Here is a 25,763-nt window from a genome sequence, read left to right on the forward strand (position 1 = left end):
GCTTCAGTCCTGATTCAAGGTCATGGCCACGACGATTCTCACACGATTCCTTTATTACAGACCGTCATATGCCAGGAGCTCGCAAATGCCGGACTCCAGACACCCTGTCCCGTGAATACACCAGACTACCGTCCACCTTGTCCTCCTGATCTGCCCCCCGAAACTTTTGCGCCCATCCTCAGTACCGGAGCCCGGCGAAAGAGTGAACACCTGACGAAAAGCCCCTTTGCCTCTGCTGTGGACGTGCTTGTCATCTGTCCCGCCACTGCTATAGTCGCTTCATCTTGCCGCCCTCGTCCAACTAATACAACAATCGGCGTTCTCCTGTTACTTCCTGACTGCCCACCCACGAAGACGATGCTGCTATGCCATCGACGCCTTCACGACTGCACCGCTCTCCTTCACCGTCAGGTCCCCTGAATCACTCACAGCGTTTTCGTTCTCCGTCCCCCTCAGTCTCCCACCGCTCCTCGGAAAACTAACGGGCGCAGCTCCCAGAGGTGAGCCTGCCATGACGACCCGACCCGAAATTCCCCTGCTTACACTACCTGGACACAACAACCTCATCGAAGTCGATGTCATTGGTGTACCTGTCATAGCACTAATCGACACAGGCGCTGACATGTCAGTTATGAACTAGAACCTCCGTGCACGACTACGGAAGGTTCTCCCTTTAGCTCTGATTGCTGTACTCCGAGTAGCCGATGGTGCGACTCCGGTTGTAAGTGGCCTGCGTATTGCTCGGGTCACTGTTGTTGGACGCTATACTTCTGTTTTGTTTCAATGATTAGAATAATGCCCACATGAACTCATCTTATGACTTGATTTCGTATTCTCCCATTCAGCTCTCAATGGCTGTGCTACGGGTGTCATCTAACTCACTCTACCATTCGCCGTTGAGCCTACGGAATCTTAATCGAGCATGCTACGTTCCGCCGATTACGTTGACGTCCCCTCTGTAGCCGCTATGTATATTGTAATCTCTACTGATCCACACGTGCCTCATGGTGATTATTTATTCAACCTGCCATCCGCTGCTCACAAAACGTCACTGTCCCTGGAGCACAGGTTCATCAGTATAAAGGACGATGCGCATGCCTCCCTCTCATAAATTTTGGACTATACTCGCAAGTTCTGCCAAAGGGTACCTCCCTTGCGTCCCTTGCCCCGGCTCGCGGCTTCCATATTTCCGCCTTAACAGGGGATGAGCTATCAGCCACGGGTCCGGATTTGTTTCAAACTACTTTCGAAAGCGTGACAAAGATGATCTCATTAGACCTCGAATCTGAAAATTCCCCGCAGGGGCGCCTGTGAAAGCAGGCGTTTGGTGTGTAGCGACACCACGGACCCGAGCTAACGGGGGAGTTTCTACTCCCTCCCACGCCTAGCCGTGCGTGGCTTTGCCGTGTCCGGGGAAAAGGGGATCCTGGGGGTTGAGCCGACGCTGGGTGATTGGACCGTTAAGGCCCCCCCGGCAGAGGCAACACACCCCTTTGGCCCCGGCTTCACGTAGACGGCACCCCTGGGCTGACCCACCCAGGGGAAATCGGCAGTCGCCTTTTCCTATCTCTCTCTGTCTACAACTTCGTCTTTATCTCTTACTATTTATCTGTCCTGTCTTCTACTCTCTTCCGTTTACTTCCAAACTTCCTGGCGGCTAGGGTTAACCCTGTGCAAATAGCCTACCTTGGTCTAGGCGCATTGGGTTATAGTGGCGTTGTAGGCTGGCGTCTGCAGTTTTCAGCATCTGTAAACTTGTAGCGTCCCCTCGTTGGGCTCCGCGGTGGGTGGCCGCCAACGCTGCTGAACAAAAATAAGACCGGCATGCATGGAGCATTCCCTCAACTGTCTGATCGTACCGGCCTAAAGCGGGTACGCACCGACGACATAAACTTCTTCAACCAGCCAATAGAAACTTTTCCCCACTTCCACGTCATTCACTGTGAAAAAACCGGAAAGCAAGCCAGGACCGTATCTCCTTTCGTAGTTGCCAGGTGACTTACTGAAACTCTCGGGGCTGGATAGAAAGTAACCAAAATGGCTAGCGGAGACCTTCTTCTCGAAATTCGGGACAAAGCACAATTTGTAAAGCTAGACAGCCTCTCAATGTTTGGTGACATACCGATCACCGTAACACCACACAGATCCATGAACATCACTCGCGGAGTGGTATCTGATGCAGACTTACTTGAACTCACCGAAACTGAACTTTTGGAAGGGTGGAAGAGCCCAAATGTCAATAATGTACAGAGAATTATCATCAGAAGAGATATTAGGGAAATACCAACGGAACACTTGATACTCACGTTTGCATCCAGTAAACTACCAGATTCCATTCAAACAGGGTACACAAAGACATCTATCAGGCCGTATATACCAAACCCTCGTCGTTGCTTCCAATGCCAGAGGTATGGCCATGGCTCTAAAACCTGTCGTGGTCGCCAGACTTGTGCACAATGTGGAGTCCTAGGCCACGTGTCTGAGAACTGCAAAAAACCGCCACACTGTGTAAACTGCGAAGGAAACCATGCCGCATATTCACGCTCCTGCACATACTGGAAAAAAGAAAAAGAAATAATTACATTGAAGTTGAAGGAGAACATTACGTTTAAGGAAGCACGGCGAAGAGTCGCTCCCTTCTATGGACCTACATATGCTGATGCGGCGCGTCAGGGGGTACCGCCGCAAGAGCCCTCGCCACTCCTTCGGCCCGCGCATACTGAGCCGGCGGTTGTGGCACCTGCCCCCAAGGCGGCTGTAGCCCAGGCTACACCGCCTGCTCCCAAACAGAGACCGGAGACTCCAGAGTCTTCGGGTCTCAAGGCCTCCCCTCACCAGGCGAGGCCCGAAATCCGAACTAACAGCCCGCACGTTCGGGCATCCAGTGCCTCCGAGGAGGCAATGGATACGTCGGCACCCTTGGTGCCGAAAGAGCGGCGTGGCTCCTTGGAGCGCGCCAAGAAAACAAAAAAGCAAATAACAGGGCCTGGTGACAGCCCTGTTAAGTGAACTCGAACTTCCCGTCTAAACAGCCACTCGCTTTTCGTACACACAGCATTATTTTACACTCACCACGAACACTCAAATTATACAATGGAACGTCAGGGGCCTTCTCAGAAACCTTGACGACATCCAAGAACTCTTACACGAACACTCACCAAAAGTGCTGTGTGTACAAGAAACACACCTTAATTCAAAACACACAAATTGTCTTCGTAAATACGTTATTTTTCGAAAGGACCGTGATGATGCCTTGACATCATCCGGAGGTGTTGCCATCATAGTGAATCAAGGAATTGCATGCACACACTTACAACTCCAAACATCCCTTGAGGCAGTGGCTGTTCGAGCGGTTCTGTTTGATAAACTGATCACAATCTGCACTATTTGCATTCCTCCTAGCTATCAGCTGAAAAAACGTGATTTACACTCTTTAATTGATGAACTTCCGGAACCTTATGTTCTCCTTGGAGACTTTAATGCGCATAGCAGGCTATGGGGTGACTCTCGGTATGACGCGCGAGGTCGGCTGATCGAACAGTTCCTTCTCTCGTCGAGCGCGTGTCTCCTAAATCGAAAAGAACCAACCTATTATAATCTCGCCAATAACACCTACTCCTCCATAGACCTAAGCATAGTATCTCCATCTCTTGTGTCTCTACTCCAGTGGAAAGTCGTCAGTAATCTGTACGGAAGTGACCACTTCCCCGTAGTTTTGAGCACAAATACAGTAACTGAGTGTCCACCATGTGTTCCCAAGTGGCTCATAAACAGAGCCGACTGGGAACAGTTTTATACCATCGCTCGTCTAGGTTGAAATGACATATGTACTTTGAACATTGATTTTGCTATCAACTTCTTCACAGCGTTTTTGATTGATGCTGCAACAAAATGCATCCCACAAACAAACGGACACCCTGGAAAACGGCGTGTGCCATGGTGGAACTCTGAATGCCAAAACGCGCGCAAACAGCAAAACAGAGCTTTGAGGCTGCTTCGGAACTCACCGACAGCCGAAAATCTTGACACCTTCAAGAAAATAAAGTCTCAAGCTAGGAGAACGCGTCGGCAGGCCAAAAGAGAAAGCTGGCAGAAGTTTTTGTCAGGGATCAATTCTTACACACAAGAGGCCAAAGTCTGGAACATGGTCGGTAGGATAGCAGGGAAACAAGTACACACACTTCCACTCGTAAACACTCAAGGTGATACCTTGGAAGATCAGGCAAACGTCCTCGGGGCACATTTTGAACGGGTATCCAGCTCGTCCCACTATACTGACACTTTCCAAAAATACAGAACAAGAATAGAAAAGCAGAAACTCGAACACAAATCCACTAGATACGAGGCATATAACCAAGCTTTCAGTCTAGCGGAGCTCCGAACATCTCTAAACTCCTGCAGTACTTCTGCCCCAGGTTCCCACCGTGTGGTGTATGAAATGTTGAAAAACCTACCAGCCGAAACACGAAAAACCTTACTTTGTTTGTACAATGCTATCTGGTTTTCTGGCACTATCCCTACCTCCTGGAAAGAGGCTATTATTATTCCCATTTTGAAAGAGGGCAATGACCCTTCCTTAGCTTCATGTTATAGGCCTATTGCACTTACAAGCTGCTTGTGCAAAGTATTCGAAAAAATGATAAACTGCCGACTTGTACATATCCTCGAAACAAACAATTTGCTCGACCCATTTCAGTGCGGGTTTCGAGAAAGTAGATCCACCATAGACCACCTTGTTCGTATCGAGGCACAGATCAGAGACGCCTTCGTCCATAAACAATATTTTCTCTCCGTGTTCCTCGATATCGAAAAGTCGTATGATACAACATGGCGTTTCGGAATTCTAAGAGACCTGTCCCACCTTGGTGTGCGCGGAAGAATGTTTCATATAATCGAAAGTTACCTGTCAAACCGGACATTCCGTGTCCGTCTCGGCAGTGTGCTCTCCCAAACATTTGTCCAGGAAACAGGCGTGCCACAAGGTGGCGTGCTTAGTTGCACACTTTTTAGTATCAAAATGAATTCTTTGCACTTGTCCATTCCCCGCAATATGTTCTATTGTACATATGTCGACGACGTTCAGCTTGGCTTCAAGTCATGCAACTTGGCCATGTGTGAGCGGCAGGTTCAGCTGGGTTTAAATAAGGTCTCCAAATGGGCAGATGAAAACGGATTTCGACTTAACCCACAAAAAAGCACGTGTGTCTTGTTCTCTCGAAAGAGAGGCATGCACTCGGAACCTGACATTCGACTGAACGGGCAACGTCTGTCCATCAAAGCCGAGCATAAATTCTTAGGCTTAATCTTGGACAAGTTGACCTTCGTACCGTACATCAAGCATTTAAAAACAAAATGTTTAAAAGCCATGAATGTTATAAAAGTGTTGTCAGGTACTACGTGGGGTAGTGATAGGCAATGCCTCATGAACCTCTATAGAAGCCTCATTCGCACCCGCTTAGATTATGGGGCCGTTGTCTATCAGTCTGCTACTCAAAATGCCTTGAAGATGCTGGACCCTGTGCACCATTTGGGCATCCACCTTTCTACGGGTGCTTTTCGCACCAGCCCCGTAGAAAGGCTTTATGTTGAGTCAAATGAGTGGTCGCTTCATCTGCAGAGAACTTACATGTCCTTTGTTTATTTACTTAAAGTAAAAGCAAGCAGACAAGAAGCACCCCTCATACTCTACAATTAATGATTTGACGAGCTCAACTCTGTTTCAAAACAGGCCTTCGATGAGGCAGCCCTTCTCAGTTCGCCTGAAGTGTCTAGCTGAAGAAACTGCAGTGTCACTTGAACACAGTTTAATGGTTCCTGTAGCATACCCGCCACCGTGGCAGTGGCAGACTATAGACTGCGATGTGTCTTTCCTAGAAGTTACAAAACATGCACCTATTGCCCATATTCGAACATACTTTTTGGAACTTCAACACAAATACACACGTCCTGAGTTCTTCACAGATGCTTCCAAGACTAACTCCTCTGTGTCCTACGCTGCTGTCGGCCCATATTTTTCGGATGCGGGCCCTCTACATCCACGCACAAGTATCTGCACAGCGGAAGCTTACGCGATACTTGTGGCAGCTAAACACATAAACAATTACAAATACAAAAAGCAGTAATTTATACAGACTCTCTCAGTGTGGTAACGGCTCTGCACAGTCTTAAAAAACAAAAAAAACCCGGTCCTTGTCTCACTTTACTCCATTTTGTGCACACTCTACACACTCAAACAACATGTTGTAGTGTGCTGTGTGCCAGGGCACCGTGAGATCGAAGGCAACGTGAGGGCGGATCAGCTCGCTGCATCCGTCCATGAGAGCACCGCCATTACATCCATATCAATCCCGGCCCTTGATCTTAAGCCGTCTCTCAAACGAAACCTCAGGGACTACTGGCAGAGCAAGTGGGATACACACACACAAAACAAACTACACGTTATCAAGCCACACCTTGGCCATTGGCCACCAGTATCAAAATCACGTCTAACAGAGGTAACACTAACAAGACTCAGGATAGGACACACATACACGACACACACACATCTTTTGTCCGGTGGTGATCCACCATTTTGTGATAAATGTGGTGAGGCATTAACAGTTCTTCACGTTTTAATTCAATGTAAACAGTTAGACAATCTAAGAAGACAACACTTTCCATTATCCTACCGACAACATATACCTCTACACCCTGCAATGTTCGTTGGCAGGGAACCGCTTTTTAGTAATAAATCATTGTTAGCGTTTTTAAAAGAAATTCATAATTTTCATATCATATACCCGGGCATTCCGTAGCACAACCTCTCCAGAGAGGTTTTTTGCTGCGGTGGCTACACAGGAAAGCAGTTGCCTCACGGCCCTTGGACGCAAGGGTACTAACGTGTGAGGTACTTGTGCTAATGCTATACATGTCCACTATCGTTTTTCATTATCACCAACTTTTGTCACCTATTCACACCACATACACCTTTCACGGCATGGTCATGATTTTATTACTTGTATGTTTTTACCCGCCTTACTGCGAGGAATTTTATGGCCCTTATACAGCCGCTAATCACAATCATTGTCCACATTCCTTGTCCCATGAACTGGCGCTCTTTGGCCGTCAAATGGTCCTTGCGCCAAAAAACACCATATATCATCATCATCATCGAAGCTGAAAATTTGCACGCCCTTCGTGCCCTTATTGCTTCATATCAAGACAAATTCATACCAAGACCACTGGGCCAGACAACCGTTGTGAATCATCGGATCAACACCAGTGAAGCTAACGCTATACACCAGCGACCCTATCGTGTTTTTTTTTGCTGGGTGTCAAATAATACAAAAAGAGGTCAACGAAATCCTTGCCTAGGACATCATCAAACCTTCTTCATGCCCTTGGGCTCCCGTGTCGTGCTCGCCAGAAAGAAGGACAACAGCTGGCGGTTTTGTGTCGATTACCGAAAGCTCAAAAAGGTAACGAAAAAAGACGTGTACCTCCTATCATGTATAGATTGCGCCCTTGACTATCTCAGTGATGCGAAGCGTTTCTTTTCAATGGACCTTCGTTCGTGGTACTGGTAAACTGCAGTTGATTGCATGGAACGTGAAAAGACCGTATTTATTACACCTGACAGCCTTTATCAGTTTAAGATGATGCCATTAGGGATGTAAAACGTCCCAGATAATTTCAGACGAGTGATGTCTGCTTCATTTCACGGTTTCTAGTGGTCAACATGCTTATGCTACCTTAATGAGGTCATTGTTTTTTCGCCAACTTTCTCCACACACCTCGAGCGCCTCCGACAATTCTTTCTGCTTTCCGAAAGGCAGGCCAGCAGCCCAGCTCATGGAAGTATTACTACAGCCGTCATTAGCTTACTGTCCTCGGACATTTTGTCGATTCTTCAGGTCTTTGTCCCGATACCGACAATGCGCGTGCAGTCAAGGAGTTTCCTATGCCAACCTGTGCGAATGAAGTTCAATGTTTTGTAGCCCCCTGCTCCTACTTTCGGAGATTTGTGCGCGATTTCGCCCACATCGCAATCCCTCCAAAAGACCTACTCAAGATGGATGTTGTTTTTGTCTGGAGTCCTGAATGAGCCAGTGCATTTGCTGAGCTCACCATGTACCTCACATCGCGGCCGATTTTACGCCACTTCAATATATCCGCTCCCACAGAAGTGCGAACGGACGCCAGCGGTCGCGGCACTGGCACTGTTTTGGTACAGCAAAAGCATGGTAGTGGCTGCGTCATTACATACCCTAGCTGTCTTCTATCACCAGCGGAGCACAAATATTCGGCTACTGAACGTGAACGCGCCTCGCACTCATGTGGACTGTCGGCAAATTTCGCCGATATTTGTATGGGCGGTAATTCGCCGTTATGAAGGACCACCACGCTTCATGCTGACTGTCATTGTTGAGAGTACCCTACCGGACGGCTGGGACGGCTGGCCTTGCGGCTACAAAAGTAGTCATTCACCGTCATCTATAAAACAGGCTGCCAACACGAGGACGCTCATAGCTTGTCTCGTCACCCAGTAGATCCACCAGACTTTCCTGAGAATGGCGAGTCTACGTGCGTCCAGGCACTGTCCGCATAGGCAAACATCCGAGATGAGCAACGACGTGATCCTCACTTAAGAGAGATCATCAGCCGACTGAGTGACCCCACTACGCCTCCATCACTCCGTATGTTTGTGCTCCATGATGATGTCCTGTACCGCTACAAAATGCATCCCGACGGTCCTGACTTGCTGCTGATCATACCTACACATGCGTGAGACTGTGCTCGTGCAGTCGCATGACATTACTACTCCTGGTCACCTGGGCGTCTCAAGGACTCACAATCGTGCTCTACGCGGCTTCTTTTGGCACGGTATTTACCACTTTGTGCGTTGTTACGTAGCTTCCTGCAAGCAACGCAAAACACCGGCCACCCTTCAAGCAGGACACCTTCAACTTATAGAGATACCATCTTAACCATTTTACAAAGTTGGTCACCACCTCATCGGCCATTTTTCCTCTATTCATCAGAAGAAACAAGTGGGCAGCTGTTGCCACCGACTACAGGACTCAGTATGCGATCACATGATCAATTCTTACTTGACATCGCCAATGTTCTCCTCGAGGACGTCAAAGTTCATCATGGCGCTCCTCGACAGCTCCTTAGAGAGGGGGATGGATACTTTCTAACAAGAATGGTCCAAAACATCTTGAACTCTCGCGCTAGAAAACACAAGTTCATCATTGCGTATCGCCTGCGGACCAACGGCTTAACGCAGCAGTTCAACCGAACATTTACAGACGTGCTCGTCATGTAGGTTTCGCCAGATCATCATGACTGGGACAAGCTTTGGCGTTCGTAACATTTGCGTACAATACGTCTCAGCATGACTCTACAAGTTTCTTTCCATTTTTCGTTTGTGTGGACGAAAACCCACGCTACCTTTCAACACGCTCCTTTCGCTCATTTTTAATACATGACATTACACTCGTGATGTCATCGCGAGACCTGAGGAAGCACGCGAAGTTGCTTTTGGAGTAACACTTCGCAAGGAAGGCAACGACGAATCAACGATGTCCGTCACGAAGATGTCCACTTCATTCTTGTGGACATGATCCTTCTTTGGACACAGTCACGGTGATTTGGTTTTTGCGAGAAGTTGACTTCTGCATGCTTTGCTTCATACCAAGCCTTGGGCAAAGTCACCAACGTGACGTGCGAAGTCGAACCTCTGCAGACCATCACAGAGCAATCATCTGACATCGTTCACGTCATGCGAATAAAGCCGTTCTGCTTCGACCACTGGAGAACTGGGTTGGTGCCATCGCCGCCGGGGGTTATGCTATGCAGTCATGCCGAAGATGAAGGGGAAGACAGCAAGAAGGAAGACGACGCCCGCTGGGTGCTATTCTGGACATTGTCAAATTCCGCCATGTTGTCAAATTCAACCAGTGATCTATGCTAATTGGCCAAGAGAGCTGCTACGACCTCTCTGGTTGGCTTAAAATGCCGCCTTTGTGAAATTTGACATTATGGCAGATGTTGACAGTGCTCAAAATAGCACCGCAGCGTGAACTTGGTTGTGCCTTGTACGTCTAGAGTTAGGTGTCTAAGCATACCTTGCAAATATACTCTGCGACGCCTATTCTCCCCGTAACAATATATTGATGTACACATATACTAAGGATTCGAAGTTGTGTTCAGTAATTCTGAAATGTCTACATTTAAAGAAAAAAAGTCACAGCTTTGCGGCAAAGGTGAAGCAATTAGCACAATATCAACAAATTGGAAGGTCACGTGCAGAATGAAAAGCAGATCGAAACGTGGCACCCCGCGTTTCTCACGCACAAATGACGCACCAAACGTACTCACAGGTATAGATGCCCGCGTATAAGCTTCTTAGTTGTTACTTAGCTGTGTCTAAAAAGCGCCCCGCCACGGTGGTCTAGTGGCTAAGGTACTCGCCTGCTGACGCGCAGGTCGCGGGATCGAATCTCGGCGGCGGCGGCTGCATTTACGATGGAGTAGGAAATGTTGTAGGCCCATGTGCTCAAATTTTAGTCCATAATAAAGGACCCAGGTGGTCTAAATTTCCGGAGCCCTCCACTACGGTGTCTCTCATAATCATATGGTGGTTTTCGGGCGTTAAACTCCACATATCAATCAATGAATGTGTCTGAAAAGCACGCGTTTTTACCAAACGGAGACTGCAATGATTGAAACGACATTTGTGTGCCCGGTAAATACAACAGAATTTTTCCAGGGAAAGCCGAAAGCCAGCCACTATGTATGTTCTTACCGATACGTATGATACGTACGGTACGTACGCGTGGGAGATTAAAGCATGCGCCGCCGCGCGATGTGTCGACGCGTGCTCGTTGCACCACCTCGCTGGTAATGCCGAAAACACAATTCCCCTAGAGATTCCCGTCAGCAGCGGTAAGTGGTAGATATAAATAGCGTGGCGTTTGAACGTTGAAGAACGTGTTCCTCGGTGGCGCTTTAGTTAGGTAATCAATCGAAAACCTTCCCCTTAAGAAACAATATGAGAACACAACTTCGCGCAAGAACGGCGACAAGGTGTGTCGTTCTCCCCTATCTGAAGATACAAAGTCAGGCATGTGGTGTAATAGCGTTGTTTGAAACAAAGAACATGAAAAATTGTCTCTATGGTCTCTTATTAGCACGAAACGCGATATCAATTGGTTAATAAACAAATTGCACAAAGACAACCCTCCTTGATTAAATTGCCGAAACAAGTTCGTTATAGATGCTCGCTGCCATATAGAGCTCCAGATGAATGTGGCGAATGTCCTGTGGATTTTATGAATGCTTTTACGCGTCCAACCTAGTACTTGAAAAAGGCACATAATTTTAGTGGCCAGAAACACGTTACATACAGCTGACCGAGAGAAAGTTGATAAGTCACCACCCCCATCTTTCGGCGGTCGTGCACAGTTCTTCCACCCTTTCATGCCGAAACGCTTCACTGTCTTGATACCTGTCCAATAGTACCCCGTCGTAACAACTAGGTGTCGTGAGACACTGCATATTTTCAAAGAAACTGGGCCAAGGTCTTAATTACCATGCCATAAACCAGTGCTTTTTTGTTCATTAGGCTTCAAGTCGTGTCACAAAACCTTTCAGTGATATCGTCGGCGTATGCCGAATCACGCACTTCACATCACTGATATCTCAATCGACTAATCCCGGCGTAGTGAATCACTTTCTGACACAGTGATTCCAAAAAATAGAGCAAAATGCAAAGGACTTAAGTGATGCACCTGGCGCACGGAGGAAAGTACTTGTATGTACTGTTAAAGTTCTTCATTTACACCTAAATTTGTGGTTCAACTTTTGTATGCCAATGTAGTACCTTTACATATGATCGCACCAAGATCAACGTACTGAGCTAGCGCAAAGAGTATTTTATATGGAACCACGTTGAAAGCCTTGGCTAGATCAATTCGTAACATGGCTACTTTCAGAAGTGCAGCGTAACAATGCTCCAAAATCCTCCTGGCGACATGAATATTCGTGAATATGATCCTACGCTTGATGCCGCAAGTCTGATGCGGCCCTGCCTAACTAATGTGAAAAGAGAGAGCCTTATGAAAGACTTATTATAGAATGTTTTTCCTGTGCCCCTTTACCATTCAAAGTATGAAAATTCATAGGAACAAGACGTACTAAAGCGAGTGAAAAACATGTGGACACCACCAAATGTCAAATCTTTCTTTTTCAAGCTTCATACGGATACCTTGCCAGTGAAAACGTGGCTTGAAGAGGAGGGATGTATTTGACATGGAAAACAGCTGTCAGCAGTGCAGCAAACCTGACACCAATGAACATGTATTTATTGATTGAAAGAATAGCATTTTTCGGGAATATCTTATGGAGGACTTTAAAAAATATATTTACTCCTTACTCCACATAGAATCCGTTTTTGCCTTGTGATAGTTTTGTGCAAGATTTGCAGGTTATTTTCCTGCTTGGTCTTCATTCGGTTTGGCGAAGTGTGTTATCGTACAGACACTGTGATGTGAAAGTTCTATCTGTTCATGAGTGTTTCGTGGAAGCTGTTATCAAAGTGCGAGATGTGTGTAAGACTACCGACTGCGTCGAAGTTGTAACATTTTTGTTTGATGCGTTAACACACATTAAACGCGTGGGATTTGGGAATGTCAGATTAACTTGACCTGTAGTCAATACAGCAATAAGAAAAAAGAAAGCTCTTCGGTGGCGCAGTCGTTGACACCTCGAGACCACAGTTTAGGGAACCCACGTTCGATTCCGCGCACTATAGTATTTTTCTCGGTAATTTTTTTCTTGCATTTTCATATATATATATATATATATATATATATATATATATATATATATATATATATATATATATATATATATATATATATAGGTATACATATAGGGTCAGTGAGCGTCAATGTCGACGTCGATGCCGACGGCCAAATCTAGCCGAGAGTGTCCATATACTTGCATTTGAAATAATATTAATCAATCATAACACCTACGAAGGTTTCTGTCACTCATCCTTAAACCTCAATACTGCGAACCAGCGAACCACATATGAATGAACGACAGCTTGGCGAATGCCGCTGATGGAGACAAGAAACCGCGTACCTTTATTGCTTTTGAACACGTCTCCGCACTGTACAATGATTTTACCTAAAACAGTTTTGAAGCTATGGGCGACTATATTTGACTACGTTTCTCTTCCAGGCCACCGAAATGGCGTGCCGTCTTTATAGCTCATGCAAACCACAGGGGAATAACACACGACCTGAAGTGGTAATGTGGGCCTTCTTTACATACGAGCTCATGGCTATCGCGATTACGCTGGCTCATGCTTGTGCTACCTCGTCGGCGCAGGTTCTTATAGGAACTAAGAGTTCGCTGCGTGTTGCTGCGTGATCTAATACATCGTCAAGGACGTGTGTGCACTTTATCATGTACAAGCGGAATTACCCTTGTCTAGAGCGCCCAAAAGCCGCTTAGCAGTTATTTTCTGCATAAATATCCTACGACCAACTCTTTAACGACACCTAACAAAGTCAAACTGCGTGATAGGACCTTGTGCTACAAATCAAGCCAAAACGGAAACTTTCAAATGATGCGAATTAGCAAATGAAGACCGCATCGTACAGATGTGGTCTTCACATCTGGACCTTATGAGCCTTATCTTGATCATCGACTCTTTATGACACTATATGTCATTAGATTTCATTTTATGAGGCAGCAATGGGGTAAACTATTCTTATTTACCAATACAATGCCCACAACTTAGCCCACTCGTCACGATTCTCTTCGTGAAATGCGTAAGTTTTCCTTGTAGGTACAAGGCCACTCCATTTCGTCTTGTGATTTCTTTAAAACTTCAGAAAGAAGTTTGCAATATTGATCAGCTTAGCGTGTATTATAGTTACACGGCCTCCACGGAACTTAGTCGATGTAACACTACCCAGGCATACCAGTTAAGCAAGCACGAGCGCTACGTATCTACATAGCGCTTCTTGTGTTATCAATAAGTATGTTGCTCTTGGCATGACTACGCAACTGTACAGTGGTTATAAAAGGTATATGCATACTGTTCAACATAAATGTGTCAGCGTATACCAAGTGTGCATATCTTAAGCGTCGTTTCGTAGCGTTTCACTCCACAGAAACATTATTTCACCTTAACAGTCTCTCCGCGTTACATGGATTCCCGGGAGTGTACGTGAGATCTGCTAAAATTTTTATTAAAAGTTATGCATCCACATCAGTACTGATTCTTGGTGAAAGTATATCTTTAGAGTAGCGGTCGAAATTGTGTTGCAGTCGTTTGAAAATAAGTTGCTTAAAGGTTTTCTTAATTGCTTAATTTCAAGCGCGTTGCCTAAGGTTATTTCGACGCTATCCGGAGGCACTGTAGGTCTTCCACTTGTACAGGAGGTAGCATGTGTGTGCTTGTGCGGTTGCCACTACGAAGGCGAACTTTTCATAAGTGAATTAAAGTTGTAGATAAAACCTTTTTTTCTCGAATGTGTCAGTGCATTCGGATATCAGAAACGCTGGCGTCCACAATGAATGGGAGATAGAAAAGGGCAATTAGCCTGGCAAATCAAAATAAACAACTGGATCAAGTCGTAAATAACAGACACCAATTGCCACTCATCTTTGAATATTCGATACTCACAGCCACCTGAAACACTACCAAAACGTGCATTATTCTTCGTTCGGAAACACCACGTTCTATAACACCCACTGTGCTGATTTGTATAGGGTATCACCATACCACCACAAGCCTGAGTTCATGTCACTTAAACATGCACTCACCACTGACACCTCCCACCATATCACTTCGATTCTGATTGGAGAGTGAGATGAGAAGCTAAATAGGTATGATAATTAATTCAGATAAGGAACGATTACATAAGTAAAGAAAAGGAGATTATAAAGAAAAGATAATAGCTGCTAATCAAACAATGTCCTGCTTTTTATATGTGTTTTCTTTTTCGGTTGCAGCTGTACCACTGCATTCATGTGGAATTGCGGAATGCGGTACGAATACTTACGTATTTCATTTGTTTGTTTGTCTTACACGAATGTGATAATCAAATATTAGCGCATTATCTTGAAGGCCCTTATTGCGCTCGATAAGATTGAATGAGCGAGATATTAGATACGCCATGCCTCGTGCAGTGTACGTGCAGTTTTTTGTATGAATATACGGTTTTTCTTTGCTTCAAGGTGAAGTTGTCGTCATATATAGACACGAACGCTCTAATCGAAATGCCAGGTAATTATATTTTCCGAACAAATGAAAGCAATTGGGCATCTTTTATTCATTGAAATATTGCAAGTGATGCTAAACCAAAGCAAATTAGATACATAGCCCTTGATTAAGCTGTTTCGAAAAGACACACTATTGCATTCGGACGCTATGGTTCAGTGAATATGAAGATCGGCTGCTGACCTTATATTCACTTGTTCGATACCGGCTTTGTTAGCCTTATTTCTATGAAGATCAAATGTGACCGCCGTAGTGGCCTCAGGTAGAATGCATCCTAAGGAAATGGAGAGGGCCACCATTTTCGTCACCACTTCTTCAAGCGCGTTTTAGAATTCGGTTGTGGTTTGCCATAATGCCAGATTATAGTATCACACTTTATAGTAATCTGCCATTGTGTACTTTTTGTTATATCGCAAAAAAAAACAATTTCTGATATAGAATTTCGTGGAAGCGCTGGACTCAGACAATAGTCAAAAACGGAATAAAACTTCGTCTGTCGATGAGCAAAACTTGTAGATACAAACATGACAATTCCTACAGACTACCCTATAAACTATCTTGAGTGGCCACTAGTCTTGAATATCAAAGCATGATTCAAAGCATGATGCAATAAGGTGCAGTTTTTGATCATATCACGTTTTTTTCCTGCATTAGAGCCATTTCGCCAACTTGCCTAGGGGAGACAAAATTCAACAAGCTGCTCAGAATTACATGGTACGTACACTGACATATCATCTGACGTGCATTTTAAAAAAGGTGATCGCTCCAGCGGTTATTATCAGATTCTTTTGAGCTTCTGCTGGCATAAATGTACTCGGTTTTTTTTTGTGCTAGCGTAAATTTTTGTTTGTGTACATAATATCTGGAGCCTAAATTCCCAAGGCATCAAAATATATGACGACACTTTTTTAAGATAGTGACAAAACAGGATACTTAGTGAGGTTATACTGACCCAAGTAAAACCTGTATGTTTCACTCCAGAAACCAAGTAGTAATTTCATGCTGAAAATAATCTTTGCGAGCCCATGCCTTAGGCAAATCGCAAAGCTTTTCAGCGCTGCAGCTCACAAGCTTCATATTATCGCACATTTCTATAATACGGTAAGAATACTGCAGCGTGGTCGAATAGGCTCTTTTCTGATTCATTGTATCAGGCTTATGTTGTGAGATGGAGTAAACACGGCTACTAAAATGAATTTCTTCGTACGCTTCGTCGAGCTTGTTTTCATCTACTCTGTGTACCATAAATTGCTACTGCCATCTCATTTTTCTTTTATTGCCAATGGATAGTGAAATCTATTACGAAAGCAATCGCACTGTTGTAACTGAGAAAAACCCATCGGAAATGTAATAAGAACTCCCATTAGCACCAAAATATTTTTCGCGCAAGACACTGACTTGAATGTTCTGTCTCCTAGCAAAGTTTTAAAAATTCATCATATAATAGTGATTTTCAATGGCAGATGGCTCACGATTATGACTTTGCGTTATTTCGTGTGCCTATATTCTGCCATGTATTTAAAAACGCAAAACATGGAGGCTTTTTTGTTAGAGTGTTACTGCGATAGCCACAATTTTTGAGCTAGCCGCTAGATTGATGGCGATGGGATACAGATGAATATCCTGCTTCTGAAGCAATCAGGGTGTCTTTGTTCTCTAGTGTTAATAAAACCAGGTGGATGACGAAGAAATTATTCTCTGCTGCCAACATTGACACTAAATGTTGAAGCAATGTAATATGCAATAATTTGCAACGCAGAGATAGTTACAATAAATTAGCTTTATTTGCAGAAATATCATTACCATAGTTTTTACAGCATATATACTCAAATTTTCATCTACCCACTAATCCCCAAGCAGCAATATGATGCAATAATATCGGCACATTCAGCGGTCTTTTATGTGTAGAAAAATTTTCTTCATAATTTGTGCTGCAGCCACCGATGCGGGACGTGAAAATTGCTGGCCATTGATTTGCGTGTTCAATAAAGAGTCTAAGGCAATCGCCTTAAATATTGTGCAGAACGCACGGTTAACATTTTTATCCTTCGCTTTCTGAGACGACTGTTTTGTTTCTCATTTTGCCACCATAAAGTTTTCGACAGCAGCCAAGCGCCGTTTTGCAGACTTCAGGACTCCGCCTCCTCTCTCCTTTGAGCAAGGCACGATGTCATGTGATGACCTCATGAGATGACGACAAGATGACGTGACAAACCAGGTAGAATATGTGGCGTCATGACAATCTCAAAAATGGTGGCAGTCTATCAAGTAATATTGATTTACCACTACGAAGCCACTACAATTGCGTTGCTTTTCCACACGTCTCCCATTCGCAGAAATCCTTTTTGGATTTCAAACCAATTCATTCAGTCACCGTGTTAAACTCAGCAGCTCGGCGTTGCAACGTACCGCGACATGTAGGACTTATGCCTAATGATTTGCATTCAATATACAAATATTGAAGAAAACGCCATAAGTAGTAATGTAATTGGTGCCCTCTTTTATATTTTACAGGTTTGCGGTGAGGGTGTTGCCAAGAAATATTCAATCTCGCTACAAAGTCTGGATGATGTGATGACGGTTGCGTACGCCGCCATACATTCTTTTGGCTGGACCTAATTCAAAATCGCTTCGTCATAATGATCTGCTAAAAGACATCAAATACATTATCAATCTGATTAAAACCAGTACCAATAAAGCTCAACCTAGCTCGCTTACTACGTTACGTTGCTGTTGTGTATCATGAAAAGAAAACCCGTTTTAGGTACTGCTTTAACTATTGAAAAGTGTCTTACTGAGCGACAATTTTTGCGGCAGCACAGGCACAACTGCGAAACCAAAAAACGCACAGCTTTCCTTAGCTGCCAGATGTAGTCCACCGTCTGTTGGCCGTCAATGACAATGCAGCATTGCCATTCGTATAATCGACAGGCACGTGAGAAGCCTTAGTTGTTTAGAACAAGTAGAAGTTTAGTGAGAAGTAGTAGTTGAGGATGCAGAGGTTACGTATACAAGTAGCATGAGGGTGATGTGACCAAAGAGCGAGGCACAGGTGGCCATCCAGGCGCCGGAAACATAGAGTTTTTGAAAGCCTTTTTGCTGACAAAAAAGAACAATTTATTTACATATTTACAAGAGTCCACCTCACTAGGCGTGGATAAGCGTCTTTACAGGAGGCACGACACGCCTAGGCGAAGGCCAGATGGAGGGCTCATAGCATCGCATGCGATGCACTTCTAATTGCGAAACATTTTTGAGCGGCATGATGCCTCGCGTCGTGCGTCGACGTTGCCCACGCACCCAATTCACTTGTTCGCGCCTCGCGTATCGTTCTGCGTGCTTGCGTCTCGTGTTAACTGTTTGCTCCCACCTTCTCTCGCCTCGCAAGACCGACGATGGCAGCGTCTGCTACTAAAAACCCACTGCTCGAGCTGCACGACCATTCACTGGCCACACCGTATATATAGGCACATGATCGCACATCAGCGTCCTGCCACTCGTCGAAGGCAACGCTTCGCCTTGAATAAATAACTATGGATAATCAAGAAAAAATAACATATAAGCGTTCCCAAGCCATCTCTCGCCTGTCAAAGCCGAGTCATATCACAGGGTCTGCTAGTAAAAACCCCGCAAGGGCGTCTGTACAAGCAGCCGTTTGGCGTGTAGAGACACTACGGACCGGAACTAACGGGGAGGGGGGATTTGATCCACTCCCACACCTAGCTGTGCGTGGCTTTTCCGTATCGGGGTAAAAGGAGACCCTGGGAATGAGCCGACACTGGGTAATCGGACCTTTAAGGCACCCTGGTGGAGGCGACACACCCATTCGGCCTCGGCTTCATGTAGACGACACCCCTGCGCTGGCCCACCCAGGGAAAATTGGCAGTCGCCTTTTACTATTCTTTTCTTTCTACATCTTCGTATCTCTCACTTTTTTTGGGCGGAGCTTTTTATAGCGGCACCCGTTCATCCCTCGTAGCCGTTGTAGTGGTGGGTAACAAGCATAACAGTTTGAATTCTAAGGTGGTGCCGGTGAGAAGTTTCTTCTGTGCGTTGTTGAACAATAAAAGATAGTGCTCAAGGTTCATGCCAATGACTGCTGAGGCGGAATGAGAGAAAGGGGAATTTGGCTTTTAGTTAACGCGCATGCTGCAAATTTTTTATTGTTCAACAACGCACGGAAGACAAAAAAGGGTTGCTACGTTATACTCGTTGCGCGTAACCTTCTAGGTTTTAGAAAGGTTTAGCGAGCGTTGGGCCGCAGTGCCATGAATACAGTGAACTAGTATATACCATGAACTCGAGGTGGTTAAAGGTGGGAAGTAGACACGATGCGGAAGCCGTAAGAAAGTGTGCGTGTGCCTCCTCTCGTTCAGTCCTTGGAATGTCCGCTGGATGGCAGTGCTTCTATATGAGGAATAGCGAGCCATCGTGTGCGCGCGTCTCCGTGTTTTAGGATGGTGTCAACCTTTGACCCACCACTAGCCGCCACCCGTTAAAACACAATGTTCCCAGTCCCGGTTTCCGTGGCGACAGGCGCCGTGTTGGTTCTTGCGGCCAGGCGTTCCTGCTCCGTCGCACTGCACCAGCTGCATGTTGGCGCGGGTGTGCAAGCTGCGGTATGAGCTGCGTTTGATTACCCCATAGACGTAGCTTCCGCTACGACACCATCCTCGCGCTAAGAGCACATACAAGAACTTTGAAGTGTAAATGCCAGGGTGCTGCGTGCCACAATGCAAAACCATCTGGAGACCTTCCCGCTTCCCGACTTGATCAAGCCAACGGAAACGCTGGGCTACACAAGGGAAGTGAGACTGCTTGGAGGCGACTACTTCTCGCCGTGTTTGTGAGGTGAGTACCCGTTGTATTGCGAGTGGGTTGAGTATATCACCGCACATTTCGTGAAATGGCGAACTTAGCTATGCAACGGAAAGCAGTTTGAACAAAGTTAGCACGACAACGTGCACAGTATAATAATGAATTAGGCTTTGTTCTGCTACGCTGTGCGAGCGGAAGATGGTTGAGTATGCTTGTTTATCCTTGTAGTCGAAGCGCAGTTCCTCAATCGAATGATATGACTAGTCGAATGTGTTGTCCTGCATGCATTCACTATCTCCACTTTGTCGGTTTCCGAAGCCATCGCTGCAGTCGTCGCGGAAAACGCCAGGCCCGTAAATCACCTACAGACGCTCCCGTTCGCGTCTTGTTTTGCTGGAAGATGTTCGCATTTCTGCAATTTTACCTCAGTCGCTGAGGAGGGGCATTTGGAGAGGTAGACAGACGAGCCGGTGAGTGCGTTCCCTGTAGGCGCTTGTCTTGCACAGTTGCAACGCAACTAACTTTTTGTGCGGCTTGCCATGGGGTATTCGTTCTTCGCTTCAATGACACGCGCACCCACACCAAAACTCGCTCAATAATTGCAAACAGGACTTCTCTTTATTAACATAGAATGCGACAAATTTACTGTTCGTGTCCGTCCATCCTTCTATCTGTCGGTCCTGAACGGAGCAGTATATGTGCACTAAGCAAGTCGGTTGTCAGCCCATAACTCAAACAATGCCCTATGTGGTTCATCGTTTTTTGTGTCGTCCTTTAGTTTCATAACCAGACACACAAATGATTTGATATTGTAAACTCCGCTTTTATTTGATTCTCGTAGAGAACATGTGTATAGACTTTGTATATGTGGTCAGAGCCATGTATGATTTTTCGTCTTATTGCATTACTCTAGGCCCACTGCGAGGACACAAGCTTCCAGCAAAGGAGGCAGGATGGTTTGAAGACACAAGGCCAGATGCCGTTAGGATGCTGTTTGCAATAAAATTTGACCTGGAAAAACTTGATTTGACCCTCGGTGCTCCCCTTTGCTTTTCTTCTAGCCTAATATACAGGCTGGTGGGCATAGGAGGAGGGCGGTGTAATGTGATTGAATGCTCTACTTTTTCAGGCAATGCTTACAGCTTGTAAGGCCTTTAAGCGGTCATTGTACAGATTCGTTCGCAGGAACTAAACTTACTGTAGGAATTTATATTATGGAGAAACGCAATGTTAAGGGTATGAGAAACAGGCTAGCTGAGCTATTCGGTTTACACAGAACTTCGCGAGCTACCCGGTTGTTTGTTCTGCCTTCCCTGTCATTACGAGTTCTATCATATAAAGAGCACGGTTTCCAGCCTTGAACTAAGAGGCCTTTGAGGTATTTGCAGTGCTAAGGTGAATATGCCCCATGAATGGCGCGCAGTCAATGAAGTCTATTCATAGTGACATCGAGGTTTTCCCCCTCGCAAATATAGGCTCGCTAAATAACCTCACTCCGCCAATGCGGTGGGTCTACCAAATGGGAGAAACGAACTGTTTTAACAGTATTTTATACAAACTCGAGTCACTAACATGTCTTTCCTGTTTTACCAAACCGCGGCTAACTTCGGAAAACAACCCTTCAGCCTTCAGCACTTGCTATATAAAAATACTCTGTTCTCGTTGAAACCTACGCTGGTGTCAATGTAAATGAGCGACCACTCAGAACCAACATGGCGGCCTGTCAAGTATGGGGGCCGTTTTAGCCAGTTGTAAGCAACCATGATCGGAGTTGTCACCACCCTAAAACACGGAGACGTGCGCACATGAAGGCTCCCTAATGAGGAATATATGATGAAAAGATGCGAGATGATGGTACTTGGAGTGTTAAATAGGTGGACGAACAGACACACAGACAGATGCATGGATGAACGCACGGATGGCTGCATGGACGGATGGATGCATGGACGAATGGATGCATGGACGAACGCAGGGGATGGAAGCTTGTGCGGCCACACAGACGCATACATGGATGGACGGAAGCAAGAACAAATGGCCGGACGGATGCTTTGCCCCACTATCCATCATTCACTTCGTGAATGTGCTGCCATTTTTTTCTCTTTTTTGCCAACTTTCCTTTCTGTTTACTTCAAATTTTTCTGGCGGCAAGGGTTAACTCTGCGCAAATAGCCTACCTTGGTTGAGGTGCATTGGGTCATGGCAGCGTTGTACGACAGACGTCTGCAAGCTTTCAGCATTCGCAAACTTGCAGATTTGCTTGACCTGACTAAAACTGAAGTTCTGGAAGGATAGAAAAGCGAAAATTTGATCAACGAACAGCGGATTATGTCAAGAAGAGAAAATAAGAAAACACACTCTAAACACCCAATACTGACCTGTGCTTCGAGTGATCTGCCGAAAGCCATTCTAGGCGGGTATACAAAGACTTCCATGTGGTCACATACTCGTAAGCCGCGCCGTTGCATCCAATGTGAGAGACGGCTCGCAAGGCTGTCGTGGTCGGCAAACTTGTGCTCTATGCGAAGATGATGGTTATAGCGCGAGAACAGAACGAAGACAAAGAGACAAGAAGGAGAAGTTCTGTTCTCGCGCTATAACCATCGTCATGTCATACCAACTAGCCCAAACTGCCACACCTCTATGTGAAGTCTCGGGCCACCCATCCGAAAGCTGCAAAAAACCGACGCACAGTGTGAACTGTGGCGAGAATCGTGCCACGTATTCATAGTCCTATTCATTTTGGAAAAAAAAGAAAAAGAGGTTGTCACATTAAAAGTACAAGCAAGCATCGCATATAAAGAAGCAAGAAGAAGAGTCTCGCCCTTTTATCGCCCCACATATGGTGATGCGGCGCGTCAGGGTACAGGGTCGCACTAGTGCTAGCCACTACTTCGTCCTGCGCAGAGTGAGCCATCGACTGAGGCGCCTGCCGCTAAGGTGGTAGTAGATGAGGTTACTCCGTCTACTTTGAACATAGGTCAGAGACTCTAGGGTCCTCAGGTTGAAATGCATCACCTCCCCAGGCGAGGCCCAGATTTCGAACAATCAGTTCGCACGTGCGGGCATTTAGTGCCTCCATGAAGGCAATGAACACGGCGGCATGCATGGTGCCGAAAGAGCGGCGCGGCTCTCTGGAGCGCTCCAATAAAACTGAAAAGCTGATAACAGTGCCTGATGACAGCCCTGTTACTTGAGCTCAATCTTTCAGCTAAAACAAGTCACTCCCTTACCGTACACACAGCACTACTTTACTACCAATGTGAAAACACAAATTATACAGTGGAACTTCAGATGACTGCTTAAAAACCTCGACGATGTCCAAGAGCTCTTACACAAAAACCCACCAAAAGTGCTGTGTGTACAGGAAACACACCTAAAATCCTCCAATACAAACTTTCTATGTGCTCACGTCATACTCCGAAAGGAATGCGATGATGCTGTGGCGTCATCTAGTGACATGGCCATTATAGTTATTCCAGCAGTAGCGTGTACACATCTACCACTCCAGACATCTGTTGAGTGGTGGCTGTCCGAGCAGTTCTAAACAAACTCGTCACCGTCTGCTCTTTGTAGATACCTCTAAACCACTGTCTTGGAAAACGTGAACTCACGTGTTTAATGATTGAAATATCTGTACCTTATCTGGTCCTTGGAGTTCTCAGTGCACATAGCGGTCTGTGAAGTAAAGTCTGGAACATGGTTTGTAGGGCAGCAGCAAGACAAGTACATCATTACCACTCGTAAAGACACAGCATGACAGCTTGTAAGATCAGGTGAACTTCCTCGGTGCATGCTTTGAAAAAGTGTTCAGGTTGTCAGACTATACTGACGCTTTCCAAACTTAAAAAAAGAGAGAATAGAAGAGCAGCAACTAGAACACAAATGTACAAAATACGAGGCATACAACCAAGGTTGCAGCTTAGCTGAGCACCAAACATCACTAAACTTCTGCAGCAATTATGCCACATGTTCTGACCATGTATTGTATGAAATGTTGAAAAACCTGCCAATCGAAATGCAAGAAACCTTTCTTGGCTTGTGCAATGCTATCTGATTTTCTGGCGCTGTTTCTACTTCCCGGAAAGAGACTATTGCTATTCAATCTTGAAACAGGGCAACGACCATTCTTCAGTTTTGGGTTATAAGCCTATTGCACTTAGAAGCTGCCGGTGCAAACGCTTTGACCAGAATTATGAACTGCTCACCTGTACACTTCCTTAAAACAAATAATCTGCTCGACCAATTACAGTGCAGGTTTTCAGATGGTAGATCCCCCACAGACCACTTTGTATGTATCGAGGCACAGATCAGAGACGCTTTCATCCGCAAACATACTCTCTTTTTGTGTTCCTTCATATCGAATAGGCTTATGATACAACTTGGCCCTTTAGAATATGAAGAGACATGTCCCACCTTGACAAGCGTGGCAGAGTGTTTACCATACTCAACAGTTACTCGAAAAATCAGACGTTTCGTGTCCGAGTAGGTATCGTTCTTTGCAAAACATTTGTTAAAGAAACAGGAGTGCCGCAACGCGGTGTACTTAGTTGCACACTTTTTATCATCAAAATGTATACCTTGTGCTTGTTCCTCCTTCGCAATATGTTTTACTGCACATATGTCGATGACATCCAGGTTGCTCTCAGGTCTTGTCATCAGACCTTGTGTGAGCAGCAGGTTCAGCTTTGTTTGAACAAGGTCTCCAATTGTGCACAAGAAAATGGTTTCTGACAGAATGCAGAGACAAGCGCGTGTGTATTGTTCTGCAGGAGGAGAGGCATTCACTCCGAATCTGATGTTCAATTACGTAGGCAAGGTCTTTCTGTTAATACTGAACATATATTCTTAGGCCTGATCTTGGACACTAACCTCACCTTCATACTACGCGTACATAAAAGCCAATAATGTTGTAAATGTACTGTCACGCACTACATGGGGAAGTGAGCTAATGAGCTTGTGTAAAAGCCTGATACGTATTCGCCGAGACTATATATGGGGCAATAAGACATCAGTCTGTGACAGCTACTGCTCTACAGATGCTTCATCCTGTTCATCACCCAGGCATTCGCCTCTTTACGGGTGCTTTTCGCACGAGCCTCATCGAAAGCCTTTACGTGTAATCGAACGAATGGTCCCTTCACCTACAGAGATGATCCATGTATTTTAAATATTATCTTGGAGTTGAAGCAGACAAAAAACACCCTTTACATGCTACAATTATTGACACCTAAAATTCTGCTGTATTTTAAAACCGGCCTTCTACGAGGTAGCCTTACTCACACCGTGCGAGGATCCTAGCAAAGGAAACCGGTGTGTCACTTGAACACCGTTTGATGGCTCCCGCAGCGTGTCTGCCACCGTTGCAGTAGCAGGCTACACATTGCAACGTGTCTTTCTCAGAGGTTACGAAGCATGTGTCAATTGCACATTATCCGGCAAACTTCCTGGAAACACACCATAAATACCCATTTCCTGTGTTTCTTAAGAATGCCTCAAAGTTGAACACTTCTGTCTCGTACGCAGCCGTCGGCTCATGCTTTTCGGAAGCCGGCGTTCTGCACTCTCATAGAAGCCTTTTCACCGGCGAAGCTTATGAGATACCCATGACTGTTGAACACATTAAACAAATAAAAATACAGAAGGCGATATTTTACACAGATTC

The 25,763-nt window shown here is 45.5% G+C and overlaps 1 protein-coding gene across 2 annotated transcripts in view; it reads left to right on the forward strand.

Annotated features, from left to right (window-relative positions):
• LOC119165647 (uncharacterized) overlaps window positions 1–18,000 on the forward strand; it is a 103,102-nt gene extending 85,102 nt beyond the window's left edge. For both annotated transcript variants that reach the window (XM_037417752.2, XM_075870645.1), the window contains 4 exons: window positions 13,231–13,299; window positions 15,016–15,051; window positions 15,938–15,997; window positions 17,798–18,000. In XM_037417752.2, coding sequence (XP_037273649.1) covers window positions 13,231–13,299; window positions 15,016–15,051; window positions 15,938–15,997; window positions 17,798–17,902 — 270 coding nt within the window. In that variant the 3' untranslated portion in view covers window positions 17,903–18,000. The remainder of the gene's footprint in view (window positions 1–13,230; window positions 13,300–15,015; window positions 15,052–15,937; window positions 15,998–17,797) is intronic.
• The last annotated feature ends 7,763 nt before the right edge of the window (window positions 18,001–25,763 follow it).

The sequence above is a fragment of the Rhipicephalus microplus genome, chromosome 8, assembly GCF_043290135.1.
Source record: "Rhipicephalus microplus isolate Deutch F79 chromosome 8, USDA_Rmic, whole genome shotgun sequence".
Classification (NCBI taxonomy): domain Eukaryota; kingdom Metazoa; phylum Arthropoda; class Arachnida; order Ixodida; family Ixodidae; genus Rhipicephalus; species Rhipicephalus microplus.